This window comes from Ammospiza caudacuta, chromosome 3 (genome assembly GCF_027887145.1).
Source record: "Ammospiza caudacuta isolate bAmmCau1 chromosome 3, bAmmCau1.pri, whole genome shotgun sequence".
Taxonomy (NCBI): Eukaryota; Metazoa; Chordata; class Aves; order Passeriformes; family Passerellidae; genus Ammospiza; species Ammospiza caudacuta.
The window spans coordinates 16,660,427-16,678,126 of NC_080595.1; the positions used below are offsets into that span (position 1 = coordinate 16,660,427).

General features: G+C 39.8%; 1 protein-coding gene across 2 annotated transcripts; it reads left to right on the top strand.

The window, feature by feature from the left end:
• Positions 1 to 512: 512 nt before the first annotated feature.
• On the top strand, positions 513 to 9,836 carry ETAA1 (ETAA1 activator of ATR kinase). Of its 2 annotated transcripts, XM_058801962.1 has the most exons (7): positions 513 to 740; positions 2,256 to 2,393; positions 2,660 to 2,736; positions 4,271 to 4,389; positions 4,690 to 6,499; positions 6,719 to 6,830; positions 8,613 to 9,836. In XM_058801962.1, exons 1-7 carry the CDS (start codon positions 557 to 559, stop codon positions 8,726 to 8,728), a joined length of 2,556 nt encoding a protein of 851 aa, XP_058657945.1. In that variant the 5' UTR covers positions 513 to 556; the 3' UTR covers positions 8,729 to 9,836. The 2 variants fall into 2 exon arrangements, with proteins under 2 accessions (XP_058657945.1, XP_058657944.1); XM_058801961.1 differs by having other exon boundaries at positions 4,690 to 6,830.
• Positions 9,837 to 17,700: the final 7,864 nt, after the last annotated feature.

Consider the following 17,700-nt stretch of genomic DNA (forward strand, 5'->3'; position numbering starts at 1 on the left):
GTATAACTGAACGGGGCTGTTCTGGCCACAGTGTAGAACCCCCCACTTGGCCTTGTCGAACCTCAAACTATTGGTCTTGGCCCATCAATCCAGTCTGCCTCAGATCCTTCTGGAGCCTCACATCCTTCTCCCTGCCCTCCGGCACAGTAGCATTCCCACCCACCAAGATATCAGGCCAGAATTTCCTAACGGTAAATTCGAGGCACTTCAGGCCAAGGCGACAGCAAGAGTCCGCAGGAGGGCACCTCCTGCCCCTCTGCCCATAGCTGAGCTTTCCCTCCCCCCATTTGCAGGGACAGCAGACTGTCACCGCAACACGGCGGCGGCAGCGCGGGGCAGGAGGAGCCGGCAGCGCCTCACGGCCGGCAGGGCGGGGTGGGGCGGGGCGGGGCCTCAGTTCTCCACCGCCTCCGAAAGCCCGCCCGCCCCCACAGCGCGGGGCCAATGGCCGCTTGAGGTGGCACGGCGGCGGCCAATTGGCGGCGGTCTCGCGAGCCCGGCAAAATGGCGGTGCCGTCGACAGCGGGACCGGTGCGGTGCCGCCGTAGCGGCCGCCATGCCCAGTAGCCGGCGGAGGGGGCTGTCCCTCGGGCCCGCCGCCCTGAGGAGGCGCAGCAGCGGCGAGGAGCAGCTGACGCGGCGACGGGCGGAGCTCCCCCCGGAGGAGGGGCCGGTGGAACGCGGCGCGGGCCGAGGCCTGCCCGCCGGGGAGGCGGCGGCGTGCTCGCCCCGCGCTGCAGGTACGGCGGGAGCGGCCCCTGGGGGCCCCGGCCCTGCCCGCCGACTCTCGAACCGCGGGGGAGGCGCGGCTGAGCCGTGAGGAGGGGTTGGTGCGGAGTAAATCTCCGCTCGCCCGGTTAGCATGCCCTGGGAAGGGGCTGTTACTGTCAAGGGCCGGCTGAGCCAGTGAGCCCCGGGGGCCAGGCAAGCCAATGGTACCTGGTGTGCGTTAAGAAGAGCATTGCCAGCAGGGCAAGGCAGGTGTGCCTGCTCCTCTGTTCAGCCCTGGTGAGGCCACATTTGGAATACTGTGACCAGTTCTGAGCTCCTCAGGACAAGAGACATGGAGTTCCTGGAACAGGTCCATCAGAGAGCTACAAAGTTGGTTAGTGGTTTGGAGAATGTCTTTCACGAGGAAAAGCTGAGGGAGTTGGACATGTTTAGCCTTGCAAAGAGAAAACAGGGCATGTCATCAATCTGTGTAAATATCTAAAGGCAGGGTGCAAAGAGGATGGACCAGGCTCTGCTCAGTGGTGCTGAGCAGTAGCATAAGAAACAGGCAGAAACTGATGCACAGGAAGTTCCACCTAAATATAGGGAAGATCTGTACTGTACGGTGACCGTGCACTGGAACGGGTTGCCCAGAGAGACTGTGGAGTTTCCCTCACTGGAGATATTCCAGAACTATCTGGCCACAATCCTGTGGTATGTGCTCTGGGATGACCCTGTTTGAGGGGGAGGTTGGACAAGGTGACCCACTGTGGTGCCTTCCAACCTGACATATTCTGTGATTCCCACAGCAAATACTGAGAGCTAACCAAGGAGAAGATAAAATCTTTGTGGCCGTGCTAGGCACTTCAGGGCAAAACATCCTCTAAGATGTTCCTCCCATAGTAATAGCATATTCTAAATTATTTCTGTAGGCTTTCACATCTGCAATATCATTTCTAAAGGGCAGGGGTGACTAGCTGAGTTTCACTTAGGGTGTTTAGTTTACTTACTGATCAAAGACAGCTGTAAGCAGGTTTTGTATACCTATATTCCTGCTTTTAATAGTCCTAGCTGAAAGGGCCCAGGGGAGGAAATATAGACAAATGTAGATTATGACCCAGAATAGTTTGGATGCCCATTAAAATAGTAGTTCAGCTCAGAGTCTGGGTGAAAGACACAAAGCAAGCAAGAATACAAAATATTCTGTCATAGAGGTATACATAATTTTTCTCTTAATATAAGATTAAGTCAGTGAAAGAACTGACATCCTTACAATCAGATCCTGGGTGGAAAGGTGTCAGTATAATGTAATTTTCTCTTATCTCTGTGGAGATATTATTGGCAAAGCTAAGAGTCCTGCATTTAATGTCTAGTTTTGTACAGTATTCCTGTTGTGAGTAAAGGAATCCTGGTGAGTGTGAACTTGATTTTTATTCTTGATGTTCCTAATGCATCTTCTTTTGCCTTGACCTGTTCTGTGTTTTAAGTGATTTTTGCCTCTTATTTGTTGTTTTTTAATAAAGATCCTCTTTCTTTTTTCACAGAACCATGTTTACATAAAACACCAAAGAGATCATTGAGTAGAAAATCCCGAATACCTACTTTCAGCTCTCCTATTAATGACACTGAGACACAGCAAGAAATCTTTTGGGATTCTCATTCACCAGTTGCACACAGATTAGGTAATACTAAAATCCAGACTTCAGGACATTTGTTTGAGGCATGCAGTGGGAGTGTGGCAAAAGTTATAAACGATTTCTTGGAAAAAGGTTATTTTCTCTTATAATGGTTGTTTGATTTTACTTTCATTAAAAACCCATAAATTCTTCAATACAGCACTGAAGCAAGCTCCCATGTGTACAGGTTTATTTGAATTATTTGACATGTACTGCACTTCATAAACTGGATAGATAATTCAAAATTTTAAGAAGTTTGTTTGTTTTCATAGGCAATGGAAAAAGCAAGCAGACTACCAGTAGATGTGCGGTAGAAATTTCGGAAATTGTTAATCGTATTGCTCCTCAGGTAATTGTAACTTTCTAAAACAATGCTGTGCATGTGCACTGATCAAAAGAGAGTAGTATTTCAGCCTTAGCCTTGTTTTAGTTACAGTAGTGTCGTGGTTAGAGTTGGGCTTGTAGAAAACTAGTTTATAGAACGGGTTGAATTAAAATAGTAAGCATTGCATTTACTGATTGTTGTGTGAGTCACAGATGCTGTAGAAAAGGGCACATGAAGAGACTTGCAGCAGCTCTATTTTAGAAAGCTTTACTTTCAGAATACAAGTTACTGCCCTTGGTCTTAAGAATACTGTTTACCTAAGTTTATTTATAAATTTATAAATTTAACCTTAATTACTCATCTGTTAAAAGGTAAGAGTTTTTTCAAATACTAGATTGACTTGGCAGTTGTTTTTAAGCATTTTGAAGAGTCTCGATTGACTGCTAATTTACAATGCTGATTTTTGTTGACCAAGATGAGAGATATTTTGCAGTAATATAAACATAGTAACCTTGCTTCAATACTATAAATCATTCTCCTCTTTACCCCAGTATCTCTTGCCCTTTTCCTCTTGCCATGAACCTGATGTCCACAGCCCAGAAAGTCAAAACTGAAGTGGTGTGCATTTTAAGTACAAGAAGAAAACATGTAATTCCTAAAATAGATCTGTAGTATTTAGCTTGCAAAACACGCCTACTTTTTTGACAGGGCTGTTTAAAATATATTTACTGTTTAGTGTATTTGTGAGAAATTTTACTAAAATAATTGGAAAATCATTGATAAGGAGTGCTACTGCATGCCTTTTAAACAATTACAGTTCTGCCATAAATGTAATCTGCTGCTTATATTATTTTTTAAACAAAAATAAATTTTAAAAAACGTTAAATTTACTAAGAATAAGAGAACCTATTTAAAACTACCCTAGTAGTTAGTAAAGTTCAAATTACTTTTGCTGCCTTACACACAGTAATTTCCTACATCCTATTGCTCTGCCCCTCTAAACAATTCATCACAGTATTGCATCTGAACTTTGAAGCTCTGAAACAATTTCATTTAGTTTTTAAATGTCACTTAATTCTGTTTAAAGGCTCTTTTTGTAAATTAGTTGTGGTGGAAGAAGTCAGATTTTTTTTCTGTAAGCATACAGAAAGTAATTTATTTTAAGGTCTCTACTTTGTTTATGCTGCTGGCCTCAGCCAGCTCCTTAGTAGTATACTGAAGTAAACTAGGTGACTGCTTGTAACATGAATGTGTGTAAACCCGAATTAGACTACTAGACTTGCATGCCAAAAGTATAATTCAGTTATTTTAATTGAAGTTCTGCTTTAAATTGATATAATTAAAGTGATGCAACTATCAGTGGACAATGTTGCAGTAATCTCACTTAACTTGTTTTTGCTCTTATCTGTGGTTTTCAACAGGTTTCATCCAGTTTATTTAGTTTAGCAACATTTAACTCATGTAAGATGTGTGTCTAATCCAGTCTTTATCTGAAATCAAATTTCTAAATAAATTAATAATCAAATTTCTAATTTCCTGAATAAATCTAATTATTCAGGATGAAAAAGCAAGCTGTAATGAAGACTCCCTTTTAGGAACATGGATTGGTGAGGATGCTATTCCCTGTACACCTATAGTAGTAAAAGGGCGAGCTAGGACAAAGTTAAGTTGTACAAGGTAAGTTTCAGTTTTTTCTTGCTCATCATAGCTGGAGTTTCATGAAGAAGACTATGTGGTCTTCTATGTATAGTGAACCATATAATTCCACATTAGCATATAGAATGCTTTTAACTATGGGCTTGTCATGTCTTCTTGCAGCGGGTGTATATTGACTGCGTATTGGAAGCAGTGGGATTTAGTCATGCCTTTGTAGTTGTTAAACTAAAGAATGAGCAACTCATAGGGTCATGTAACTGAACTTGGCCAAACTTTCTCAGTAGCTCTGACTTTATTTTCTGTATTTTCTTTTTAATCCAGAGATCTTAAAATAAAAAATCCTGAAGAGGAACTCATGAAATTGGCTAAGGAGTTTGATAAAAATCTAGTAGAGTTAGATGCTGTTCAGGAGCAGGAGAAGCTTGGTCACAACTTCATCCAGAGCACCTCAGAGCCTTCAAGTAATTCTAAAGATGAAATAAATATGAAGAACCAGAAATCACTCCTTGGTGAAGGATCTGAAGCAGATCCTACTGCATCCCTGAAACCAGTTGGACAGAGCACTGGCATCCCTGTGGCAGAGCCCTGTCAGTCCAGCAGTCAAAAGTCTGTAGACCTTGAGGCTGAAGTAGCCCTTCATGCTCTTTTTGACTCTTCTACCCAGAAGTGCAGCGGACAGTTGAGCCAAGGACTGTCCGATACTTCTTTAAATAATAGTTTTCATAAAATTAGAAGTACATTGGAGGAGGAGAATCTTCCTGAGATAGTTGAAGAGACACAGCATGGTAATTCAGAAGCATATCAAACAGATACTCTGTTTGCAGTACGAAGCATGGGCCAGACTGTACCAAAAGCTGATACTGACACCCTGACCAAAAAAAATCCTCCTTCTTTGAAGACACAATTGGTGGCCTCTGCTAAGCTTGCTGGAGTAGTTAATGATAGCTTTGATGACTGGGATACAGATCTTTTGGCAGATGACTCTTTTGTGATGCAAATAACCCAAAATCCTGAACTGCTAAGTACTGAAGAACCACCACAAATTCCTGTAAATCCATTTGTGCATGATTTCAGTGATGCTAGCAGAACAAAGCAAAGAAGTAGTGGCAATTCAGTAACTCTTTTGGGGACTATAAGCAAATCTAACAGTTTGCAGTATTCACCTTTGAAATATTTCAGTAAAAACTCACAACATGTAAAATCATTGTCTTTACAAAAGCCATGTAAGACAGAAAACGCCAAGACAGAGACCAAGGCCTTGCATGGTAAATGTGATGTTAAACCAGATAAAACTAAATCTGTTTGGAAGAATACCCAAAACAGTGATTTGAACCATATTCCTGTTTCAGTGCAATCTGAAATGGAGAATGGAAATGAATCTACTAAGCCTAAAAGCAATGCTCTTCCTCTTTTTCCTTCAAGATTTAATCCTCATAGACAATCAGCAGGAAAACCTGGGAGTAATACTCATGCTATTTCCTGTCAGTCATCCAGTGTTTCTACCAACATGAAACCTAATGATCTAACCAAAGTGGTTAACCAAGCTAATACAGGTCACTCAAATCAAGTTGAAGTACCGAAGAAATGTCCTCTGTCATTTGATGACTGGAATGAAGCGAAATTCTCTGATGAGATACTAGGTATGTTTTGTGGATCTGATAATCTTTGGGATGCAAACTGTGAGGATGATGAATTGTTATATCAGGTGTGTGATGATATAGAAAAGCAAACTCAGAGCCAGGATGTTAAACAAGGAAATGGAAAAATTAAAACTATTCAAGGAACTAGTATTAATTCCAGATCAAATGCTGATAACAGTTTCACAGCATCTAAACAAGGGCTACCCGATCTCCTCTTGGTGCAAAAAACAAACGCAAAACAGGAGGCTCTCTCACTAAATGATGCCTGTAGGAATTCATCAAAGACAGTGCATGGGCTGGCCACAACAGGTCATGTCACAAATTGTAAGAACATCTCAGATCCTCTGACTGAAGTCTCGGGTCCTTCTGTGGAGTGTAAATACACACTCCCTAAAAACTGTCATCAAGATACTTCTGAAGATACTGCAAAGACTGTTTCAGGGAAATGGTACCGGTCAAATTCTGTGCCAGCAGGAGAGACAGGTTCTGAAGTAAGTCCTGTTAATGCAGTAAATATTTTTAGTAGAAAAGCACTCGACAGCTCACATTTCTTGTGTAATGCGGGAAAGATTCCAAGTAGCACCTCTAGTAACAAAACTTCACTTGTGCATTCAAAGTTTAAGTTCCGAAAGATTAACAATTCTCAGGGTGGTCATCATGTAGGGTCTGAAAGTTCAGGGAATCATTCTGGCATTGGAATTACTCTGCAGGATTTGGAAGGAAGCAAGAATCAGGTGAATGTCGCTTTGCACCGCAAGCTTGACAATAAGAAATCACCTTTCAAGAGGCATCTTTCAGAGTCATTTGCACAGACTACATCAGGTATTTTTCTTTATTGTATCCCTGTTAAACCGTTTGTTTCCTTTCTGTAGTCAGAATGTCAGAGAAATTCATACTGTACTGCAACTTAAAACAGGCTTCAGTATTCATCTATTCAGTTAAGGTGTTAGCAGATGTTCTAAGGAGAATCTGGACTTCATTTTCTCAAAAATTAAATTGTCTTGATGCATATCCTGAATTCCTGTCCTTCAGGACACCTGTTTCCCTTCCACTTCTCTAAATACCTGACACCCTCTCTCCATAGACACTCAGGTTCCCTAGGATCAATTATAGGCTGATGCAGCACTCAGCATACTATTTTCTTAAACTTGTTACTTAAAAATACTGGTATTTTGATGCATAGTAAAACCCTAGTTAATAATGGGACAGGAGAGGAAGACATGGAATGCCAGTTTATAATACTGTACACCTGGAATTTGGAACCTCAAATCACTTGATACATTTCAAAGCTCAGTCTCTGTTGCTGGCTCTGTGGCTGAAATTGCCAGTGGAATATTGTTGTGTTATCAGTCTAAACACTAAGATACTCTTTCATCCAGAAAAGAGGTCAGTCACTTCTTTATTGCTAAGAGACCATTAGTAATATTCCATGCTCAGTGTTACTTACTGGGGAAATGGAGAACCAGTCAAGTGCCAGTCAGTCTTATTTTTTCTTGATCTCACAGCTTGGCAAAGTTTTAATCAATATTCATTCTGATAAAACATGCCTTTAAAAGTGTCCTGTATTAACCTCCATTATAAAGAAGCACTGTTGCAAAAGCAACAAAACAATCAATTATTGAAGAATGAATATTTTATCTGTTTCTTCCTCAGCAGAGAAGCCTATAAATGGAAAGTAGCAATTTTGTATTATAAGGGGAAAAAAGCAGAGAGATAGCTAGTTATTCTGTGGAATGTTCTAGAGAGTAAAGGAATGAATGAAGATAGCATAGATTTTCTATACAGATAAACCATAGCTTTCTTCATCTTAAATTTTAAGGGAAAGGGCATTAACAAAAAAATTGATATTAAGTGGTCCTTTTGAAAATTGCTATTTAATTTTTCATGGACGCTTTTTTGTGAGAAGCAAATATACCCTTTGTTCTATTTATTCACTTGAAATACTTATTAAAAATACATTAATTGGAAATTGGTGTATAAAAAAATGGTAAAATTATTTCATATGTGCAAAGAGTGTTCCTGTTTGTTCCAGTGAGGTCAGGATTTTATAGTATGGGAATTCACAGTTCTGTAACACACCATATAAAATGGTATGCTTAGCTATCATGTTCTTGTCTCCTTTGCCAATTTTTATTGCTACTTTTGACCTTTTTTCAACCTATCTTATTTTATTTGTGTGACACCTGTACTGTATGTGACCCCTGTATCTATACTATCTCCATGTTCATATCTCTGCCTAACTCACTAAATTGTAGAGCCCTTTTCACTCTGATAGCCTTAATTTTCTTAACCCATCGCAATCTCCTATGTTGACTCTGATGTCATAAGGTTCACTTGAAGGGCACCCAAGTAAAATTTCCTTGAAGCAAATGTGTGCATCCCAGTGTTTTCATTGGGAGGGAGTAATCAGTAGCACTACAAAGGTCATGCATCTTGCCCCCTTCCTGCCTAGGGGACAGGATAGATGAGCCTTTCTTAACTTGGGTGCCCAGTGTGTCAGAACAGTGTGCTCCTGCCATAGATCTTCAAACGCTGGAAATGGCTAAGTTAAAATACATATTGAACAAACCTGAAGCTCCTAATACATATTTTTTTTATTTACAGTGTCTGTGGTAGAACAAAAAAATAGAAAATGTTCTCAAGAGGAGATTGAAAGAAAAAAACAAGAAGCTCTTGCACGAAGAAAGTCCAGAACACAGGCATTCTTTAAAGATGCTTGAACTTGGAGTGTATTTTGTCTGTGGAGTAAGCTTTTGGTAGGGAAATACTGTAATGCTGGAAGACACTTTTTGAACTCTGTTCACAGCTATTGATGGCACGCATTTTCTGGTTTTGAATATAAAAAGATCTGTAACTGAACTATAACTAATACTCTGGAGGTACTTAGTTTAAATTAAAAACAATCAGTTATAAATGTGTAGTTCCAAACTACATTCAGCTAGATGAAGATTCTGTTAAGTATGGCCTGAAAATCATGAAAGTATTGGTATACTCACATAATGAAGGTGTCAGAAAAGACTGGTTGTGTTTTGGCTGTGTTACCACAAGTGTTCTAATCTACAAGAAGACTCTCAAGTACACACAGACTAAGAAATACTAATGTTTGCTCTCAGGTAGAAGAAAGTTTTAAAATGTTGGGTTAAATAAACTACAATCTAAGAAACATACAACATCAGAAAACTGATGGAAATGAACAGACTTGGGAAAATGTGCTCAGTTTGTCCCTTAACTAGGGGTAAGAACTGTACATAGAGAAGGAAGAATTTATTACAGAAGTTTCATTGTGTGAAAAAGTGCCCTGCAGAGGACATGGTATATTCTTTTAAATTCCTTTCAGGAAGAACTTATAAATATAAATACCTTAAGGAAATTAAACCACCTTTTTCTAAAGGCACATCACCAACCTAATTAAAAAAGGTAACCTATGCCATTTTACAAAATCATGAGCAATACATAATACACCAGGTGAAATCTCAACTATGCATCAGTTTAGCCATCTGAGTTGTACATATTCTCAAACAAAGGCTAAATTAACAAAGATTAAATTATAAGAATGCTGTGTCATGTCAGCCTAAGGGTCTGATAGAATTTTTGTTCTGATACATGAGTGTAGGGCTCAGACTGTAAAAACTGCTTCTGGGTAAGCTGCAAGATATTTTTCAACTGAGAAGTGTTTATATGTAAACATGTGACACTGTGAAAAGTGACTGTAATTTTTCTTTGTAAATAAATAACTAGGAAATGTTCCTCCAAAGGTTGAGGGAAGCTTTTGGTTTCTGTAGTATGCCGTTTTTGTAACTCTTGAAAATGTAAGTATTGTATATTTGTAAGTCATCATTAAACTTTTTTTCACATTTTTCTAGTCTGTTTTTGAAAATACTCTACTACAGAAACTGGTAAAAGGGAGTGAAATGGAGATTCTATATGGGCTTTACCTGAAGCCCTCACTTGGTAATTTCCCTAATTACTCGATACCTCAATTTTCTATCCATAGTGGTGACAAAGAGCTTCCTTTGATCCATTTAAGCTAACAGTCCTTGATGGACAAACTGTTTCAACACACAACCAGCTGCAGTGCAGTCCTGAAGTATTTATCTGGGGTCTTTTTGCTTGTATTAACCACTGTGGGATCAGTGTCAGTTGATTAAGGCCACCAAACCCGTGCAGGTGCCCAGTAAGCGTTACAGTCTGGGCTGCAGCTGCCTGCCCTGCTACTGTTGAGCAATATACGATGAGTTGGATTCATTTACTGATCTGACTGAAAATTAACCCAGAAAAAACATTTTTCAGCTTTTCAAAGAAGTTCATCATAATACCCTCAACAGGTAACATACCATGAAATAGCAAGATTTTGTTGTATCATCAAGCCTCTGCTGGCAGTTTTGTGTTTAAAAGAAGATTTGCATGTCCATATGACAAATAAGTGTAAACCCCAAACAGCAGCTATTGGAGAAATGTGATTTATCCAGACAATATAATTTGCTCTATGTATCTGAGGTATCTGAGGCTTTTCTTAGTTTAGATTCTTCTAGAACACCACAATCAGGTAACAGGCCAGAAGCCAAGCAAAAGGCAATGAGAAGAGGCTACTACCATCAGTATTAAAATGCCACCACTACTCTGTCCTTGAATATACTGGGTCACCCTTGATGCTTCCTGGTGAGTTCTGGTGGCCCACTAGTATGCCTCAATCATGGAGTCTTTTGACTGATTGTGGGAGACAATAGATCTTCATTAGGAAAGTATCTACATAATTTCAATTAATACATATGTACACTTAAGAAGTTTAGTATTTCAATAGCTGGCATTTCATTATGAAGCCACATCTTCCTCCAGGCAAAAAAGTCCCATACAAATAATAACAACAATCTTAAATCCATTCTAAATTAAATTATGACTGTTTTCTTAAGCACCCATCTTCTCATTCAGAGCATACCAATTTTTTATGTCAGTAGAATTATCAGTGAGCTTAAATGTAATGTAAATGGAATTCCTGTATGTCGCCATATCGAAGTATAATTTTTATTCCACAGATATTGACGGATTTCGCAATGAGTGATGTTGCTTGCTAAAATCCAAGCATTATCTTTCTCAAGTAAAACCTGTAGTGGATTTTTTCATTTCTTTTAGGAAAGGCAGGTACAATCAGGAAGAGGATCCATTCATCATTATTCTCCATATCTGTATCTAAAATTCTACACAGACATACATTCACACCTTTCCTCTTCATGCTAGGGAGGAATCACATTTAAAGCATTTGAGAAATTTGGTAATACTGGGGTTTTATTGTGTTAGTTGTATCAGATTTTCAGAGAGGCCAGCATCCAGCCGCTCTTCAAATTTTGGCCTATAAGGCACAATTAATCTTGGGGCTGCAGTTCAGAAACAGCAATGTAATCTTATACTATGTGTACCACTTATTACATCTAGACCTTTATACCCAGAGGAATAACATAGATGAATTCATTGATTTTATCTCCTTAAGCCTAAAAAGAGCTACAATTTTTCAGTAAAGAATAGCTGGAAGCAGCAGATAGTGACCTAAATAGTAGAATTCCTAAGATAAAATAGAAGAAAATGAACACAAATGCTTCATTGTTTGAGAGCTGTATTGTCTGCAACACACTCCAGTGAATCCAGTGTTTGTGGAAGAGGCCAAGGCAGATATAATCTGTGGAGCTAAAAATGACAGCCTGAGTAAGTGGCCATCAGAGATGAAGCTGGGAAGACTCTGGCAATTGTGCTGTAAATCATAACTGCAGTATTTGTTCACAGCTCTGATTTCTACATGTACTGGTGGTTTTGCCAGAATAGTCAGAAAAGTCCTGCCTCCTAAAACATTTAAGGATATCTAATGTACTGTTCTTATGCAACTAAATATAAATTTCAGTGACAGTTGTCTGGGTATAATGTCAGTATGGAGCTGGCAGACCATTAAGGGCCTGATCCTGCTCTTGCAGTGAATTCCTTAAAGCAGTGGAGGTAAGGGGGTGACTCAGCTGAATAACGAATCAAGCCCATGCATTTCACTATTACAAGTAGTTCTCTTCTTTTGCACTAGCGTTTATCAAAAATATTATTGATTATACATTTTCAAAGTTTTTTGGGGAAAAGTTTGCATTTACACATACCTTCTAAAGACCACAATTAACAGCTTTCACCTCAAACAATGTGGTTAAAAGAGGTGAAGACTAAAGGATTTATAGATTTATATTTAAATGAAGGTTGTCTGCTCTTTGCAGCTTGTATTCCCTAAAGGAAAAACTTGATTTAAGTTTTAACCCTGGGAAATTAGGATCTGTGTAGATATGGAAATGAAGTTTTGCATACACTGCCACACTCATGGACAGAAGAGATCCAAATAAAATATCATTCTAACTGATCATGGCAAGTTAGGTTTGAGGTGTTGTACTTTCTTTTGGCTGAGCAGGGGGGACTGCTTACATGCCTCAAGCTGAGCGTACATCAGGCAAGTTTTGTAGCTCTGGGGCCAAGTGTCAAAGGGTATTTAAGCACCTTAGGAAGTTACTCATGGGGAGTCACGTTGGTGGTTCAGAGGGGTATGATAAAGAGCCAAATGAACAGCTGGTTTTGAGTATCCCAGTAGATATTCACTATATCTACTTAGCTGCATCTTTGGGTGTTAGAGGCCTTCAGAAAGCTGAAGTGTGACAGCAAAAAAAAAAAGGACATAATGAGGGACAGAAAAATGTGTTCTCCAAGCTATGAGTAAGCGTTCAGAAACAGTAAATGAAGTGTTAACACTTCTGTCATGGTTTCACCCCAGCCAGCAGCCAGGCCCCAGACAGCCACTCCCTCACTGCCCCACCAGCAGGGTTAGGGAGAGAATCACAAAGGTAAAAGCTGGAAAACTCCTGGGTTGAGATAAAGACAGTTTAATAGGGAAAGCAAAGCAAAACAAGGAATTAATTCACTACTTCCCATGGGTAGGCAGGTGTTCAGCATCTCCAGGAGAGCAGGCTCCCATTACGCCTAACAGTGACTTATGCTTACGCCTAACAGAAGACAAATGCTATCACTGCAAATGCTCCACAACTTCCTCCTTCTTCCCCCAGCTTTATGTACTGAGCATGATGTCAATATTGTCTGGAATATCCCTTTGGTCAGTTGTGGTTACCTGTCCTGGCTGTGTTTCCTCATGCTCCCCCAACTACCTTGCCAGCATGGCAGTACAAGAAGCAGAAAAGGCCTTGGCTCTGGGTAAGCCCTGCTCAGCATAAACAAAAACATTTCTGTATTACCAGCCATGTGTTTAGCATAAATCCAAAACTCAGCCTCACATCAGACACTGTGAAGAAAATTAACTGCCCCAGCCAAAACAAGCACAACTTCCTACACCGATAATGACTTGCAAAGGATCATTTTTAGAAAAAGTTCTCTCTCATGTTCTATATCAAAATCCTGAAATATGCTTAGAAATTCAGAAATTTGAATTCCTGACTTTTTGGTTGCTTCTTTTAGGCTATACTCTTCCTGGATAGGGACATTAGGGACAGATGGTTTTGTAAACTCTAATGCTGTAAAAGAAGACAACATTAACTGGAATGGCTACTTCTTTATTGAACTTGAATAGGGTTAGCAATGAATAAATGAGCCTGGATTTCACTCTATTTTCCACCTTGCTGAAATTGCAGCATGCTGACTTGTCCTGTGACTTCAATGTACACCATATATCAGAAGTGACAGTCAAACCAACAAAGACCTCAATATCCAAGACACAGTGTCAAAAGCTTTCAAGATTTTCTCCTTTTTTGGAATGCCAGATTGCCTACCAATAGTAAGAAAGGAGAAGAAAACTGTGCCTGTTTATGGGTTGGGAGTGGAGTCTCACAGGCCTATTTTCGGTACAATTCTTTTTCTAGGCCAATCTCTTTACAGAAGCCTGCTATCCATATCTCATATAGACATTTTTGAAACTGTTCAGGGCTCTTTTCTCCTCTTTCCCTTTTGTAACTGTAATGCCAAAATGTCTGATGTGATGTGCTGTGTAGTTCTAACTAGGAATCTTGTCCTATTAAAGCTTCCACAACAACCAGATTCCTGCTCCTTTGTGGGAGACTGGAGCAATCTACTATTTCAAATTTACATTTATTTTTAGTTAGGTCTCTACCTCAGATATTTTCTTCTTTGTAAGTCATGCACTCCTAACATTTCAGGATCCCAAGTTTGACGTGCTAAAACTGTGCAGTCTGTAATCTCTGGGTATGGAGTGGAGGACTGCTTCTAAAGGATGTGTGTGGAGTCAGAACAATTTCATATATGATCGAGAGAAATCTGCAGACCTGACATTTTTTAAAGGCCCCACATCACAGATGAAAAATTTGTAGAAATCAAAGCAAACTTTGAATACACTCCACCAGTGTGTCAAATCTTGATAATGTAACACATTAAAAAGGGTCTGACCAAATGGCAGTTCTGTAATAGATAACCAGAGAGATAAAAAGAAAACTTGGAGGGCAGCCTGTGGAAAGACTTATGGAGGTGAATGGAAAGAAATTTGACAATGGTTTAAGATAATGTCGATCAGTGTAGTCCAGGTAAAGACAGACCCTTTTTTCATGTTCTTGAAAAGTTTGAGGCACCAATAAATCAACATAAAACATCTGTTAGGTATAAAACTGTCAAACAAGTATACATTTGGGAAATGGAAATATTCAGACATTCATGAAAAGGAGAGGGAGATTCTTGGAAGACATATATTTGTCATCTCAGCAATTTGCCTGTGTTCCAGAAAAAACACAAGTAGTTTGTGAGCACTGAAAGCAATTGAGCCTGATTTCCTGCAGACTTATTAATGGAGTTTCTAAAAGATGAAAGTTCAAGCTGAACCTTTTCTGGTTGAATCCCATATTATGAGAATCTACCATGGATTCTCTAGTAACAATGATTGCCTCCATGAGTTCTTTGGCAGATTCAAGGATTTTTTGAGACTTTCTTCTCCCTCATCTCAGTCAGTTTCATCAAACTTCTGAAAAATACTATTATTTTTTAGACTCTAAAGAGCTGACATTTTTCTCACCCAGTCTACTCAGTGGAATTTCTCCGTCCTTTCCATTTCATGGTAGTGTTGTGCCATGATGGCCTGACCACATATGAGAAATGGTTGCTTCTACCCTTCAGATCTGATTTTTTGTTATTCACAAGAAGTATTTCAATTAATTAATAATTAATTAGGTGCTAGAAATGACAGACGATAGGAAAGGGCCTGGGACTTTCATTCCTTTCATTCTCACCCTGAGAAGTCCTCTGTAGGACTGTTTTCTCCATGTTGTTGTCAGTCAACTTCCATACAGCTGATAGAAGCCAGGACATCTGCTTTCAGCCATAGTAACAGCTGAAAGCAGAAGTCCTGCCCTGTTTTATATATGTGTACATATTTTTATTAATTTTCCATACAAGAATATCTATCAGCTAAAATCAAGAAGTAAATTATTTTAAAATGAAGGTAGCTTCAATATTTACTGCAAATTAATGACAACATTGGACAAGAATTTATTACACCGAGCCAGCATACTATATACATTGTAGTGAGGTACCATGGGACGTATTTTAAAGAGTAATTTAAAGTATATGTTTTAGACTGCTCCTCAACAGGATCTTAAATCAAAATATCTCCACTAATAGAGCACATCCTTCAAAACTGATTACAATAGTAGCTACAGTACTAATGGAGACTTAGTGTAATTTTTTGTTTTATGGTATGAATGACTTGCAAGAACAGTCTTGAGAAATTTTGTTTTAATTTAGTATCATAAGCTAGAAAATTCTACAGAAATATTTTTCAGGGGACCTACTTTTCCCCTTTAGTGCTACCTAGAAATATGTGCTTTATATCCCTATATTCACACACAACATCAGGAGAACTTTGAAATGTCATGTGATCTGCAGAATCAGCTTCGCCCAAGAAGTGGACAGCTGATAAGGATACACAAGACTGAGCTTTTTCCTTCTTCCTGCTCACTGCTGGCTTTGTGCATACTGAGCTCAAGGAGGTTTACAAAGTAATGGTTTCCTTGTTCACTGTTACCTTGGTTTTCTGCTGGTACCACTCACAGTGTTACAGGGAGAGGAGTGTGTTCTGAAACGTCTGTGTTTCAGGGCCTTGCTGTGAAAATGCCACCTGACCTTTGCAGCATAGCTGCATCCCACCACAGGGACATATGAATTACCTGTGTGAATACACAGAAAGTAGCTAGCCAGACAACTAAATTCTCATTTACACTGACCTTTTTTTACTGCAAAGAGTAGTAACTGCTGCTGCCTGTCAGTACCTCAGGCCTTGCCTACCTTAGGCTGCTGTTTGACGGTTTAGCAAACTTAATTCAATAAAACGGCTGATGCCGTTTTCTGACTGAGCAATTTCTAGAAGAAAATGTCGGTGAGTTAGCACAACACCCTGAGGTGAATGAGGAGCTAGATGTGTTCTGGGATGAAGGTGCTCAAAACCACAGACACAAATGAAATAGGCTATTGCCAAAACACAAGGGAACTTTTTTACCACCTAACTATCCTGTGTGGCAACTTTTTAGTGGACATAATTTGCAGGTCTTCACTTAGGTGATAATAGCTATATTTCATATAGCTGGGGCACTGTTCTATTTTAACCTTATGCCAGGCATATGTTCAAGGATGCTTCTACTTTTTAGACAGGCAGGCTGTCTCCTAACTGTTTCAAAGTCATCCAAAGCAAGATTTACATGCACACAGTGCTGTTAACAGCTCCAGAGGAACTCTAACTAGCCATGAGTAAATAAGGTCCATAACCAAAAATGCTGAGCAGCACCTCAGCTGGTATAAATTGTCACAGCTCCTCCATAGAGCTGGGGACACTTTACACAACCAGAAGATTTGTGCACAGAAAGTCAACCTCTGATACATAAAATGTCCTTTTACTACAGAAACATGACAATTTTTTTGAGCTCAGTGGTAAACTTGTGGTTTCTTATCCAGCCCCACAGGTGTGCTTCACCTTTTGCTGGCCAAGATAGTTGTTTGTAATGGTGCACTTGGTAACAGAGATGCCTTTTCAAGTTCCTTTTTCTAAGGTGTATTCTAAATGCCTGGAAAAATTTACTTTCAGCTGGACAACTCACACAGCACTTGGTAACCCACACAGATTTTCAGTATTCCTAGGCAAGCATAGTACTGCATGGCCAACCAGCGTTATGCTGAAGGGGTCATGAGGCTTGATTAGCCCTGCCTAGCTCAGAGGCCAGGAATTTGCAGTAATTACCTTCACAGAATCACTGAATATTGTGAGTTTAAAGGGACCCACAAGGATCATCAAGTCCTACTCTTAAATTAATGGCCCATACAGGGATCAAACCCACAACCTTGGCATTATTAGCACCATGCTCTGACCAGCTGAGGTAATCCTGGGCACTAGAACTGAATCATATAAATCATGTAAATGTATTCAAATCAGTTTTGTGATGGAGAGGGCAGGCCTAGGCCTGACTGCCAAGGGACAGCCAGCTGGTCCTGCTGTCAGCACACAGACAGGTGTGGGAGAGGAGAAGACAAGATTTTGTGCCACAGGGACACAGTGAAGGGATGGTTGCCACCTTCCAATTTTCTAGATTGTGGAGAAGCATTGATCTCTGAGTCAGAGGTCAAAGCTGGCTCAGAACTGAAGTATTCCCAAAAGAAAACCTTTCCTACCACTCTGTAA

Bases quoted from the DNA above. Each gene is read 5' to 3' on its own strand.
- ETAA1 (XM_058801961.1), top strand. From the start codon at position 557: ATGCCCAGTAGCCGGCGGAGGGGGCTGTCCCTCGGGCCCGCCGCCCTG. The intron at 2,737-4,270 runs GTAATTGTAACT...CTAATTATTCAG, and splicing joins TTAATCGTATTGCTCCTCAG to GATGAAAAAGCAAGCTGTAA. The intron at 4,390-4,689 runs GTAAGTTTCAGT...TTTTTAATCCAG, and splicing joins ACAAAGTTAAGTTGTACAAG to AGATCTTAAAATAAAAAATC.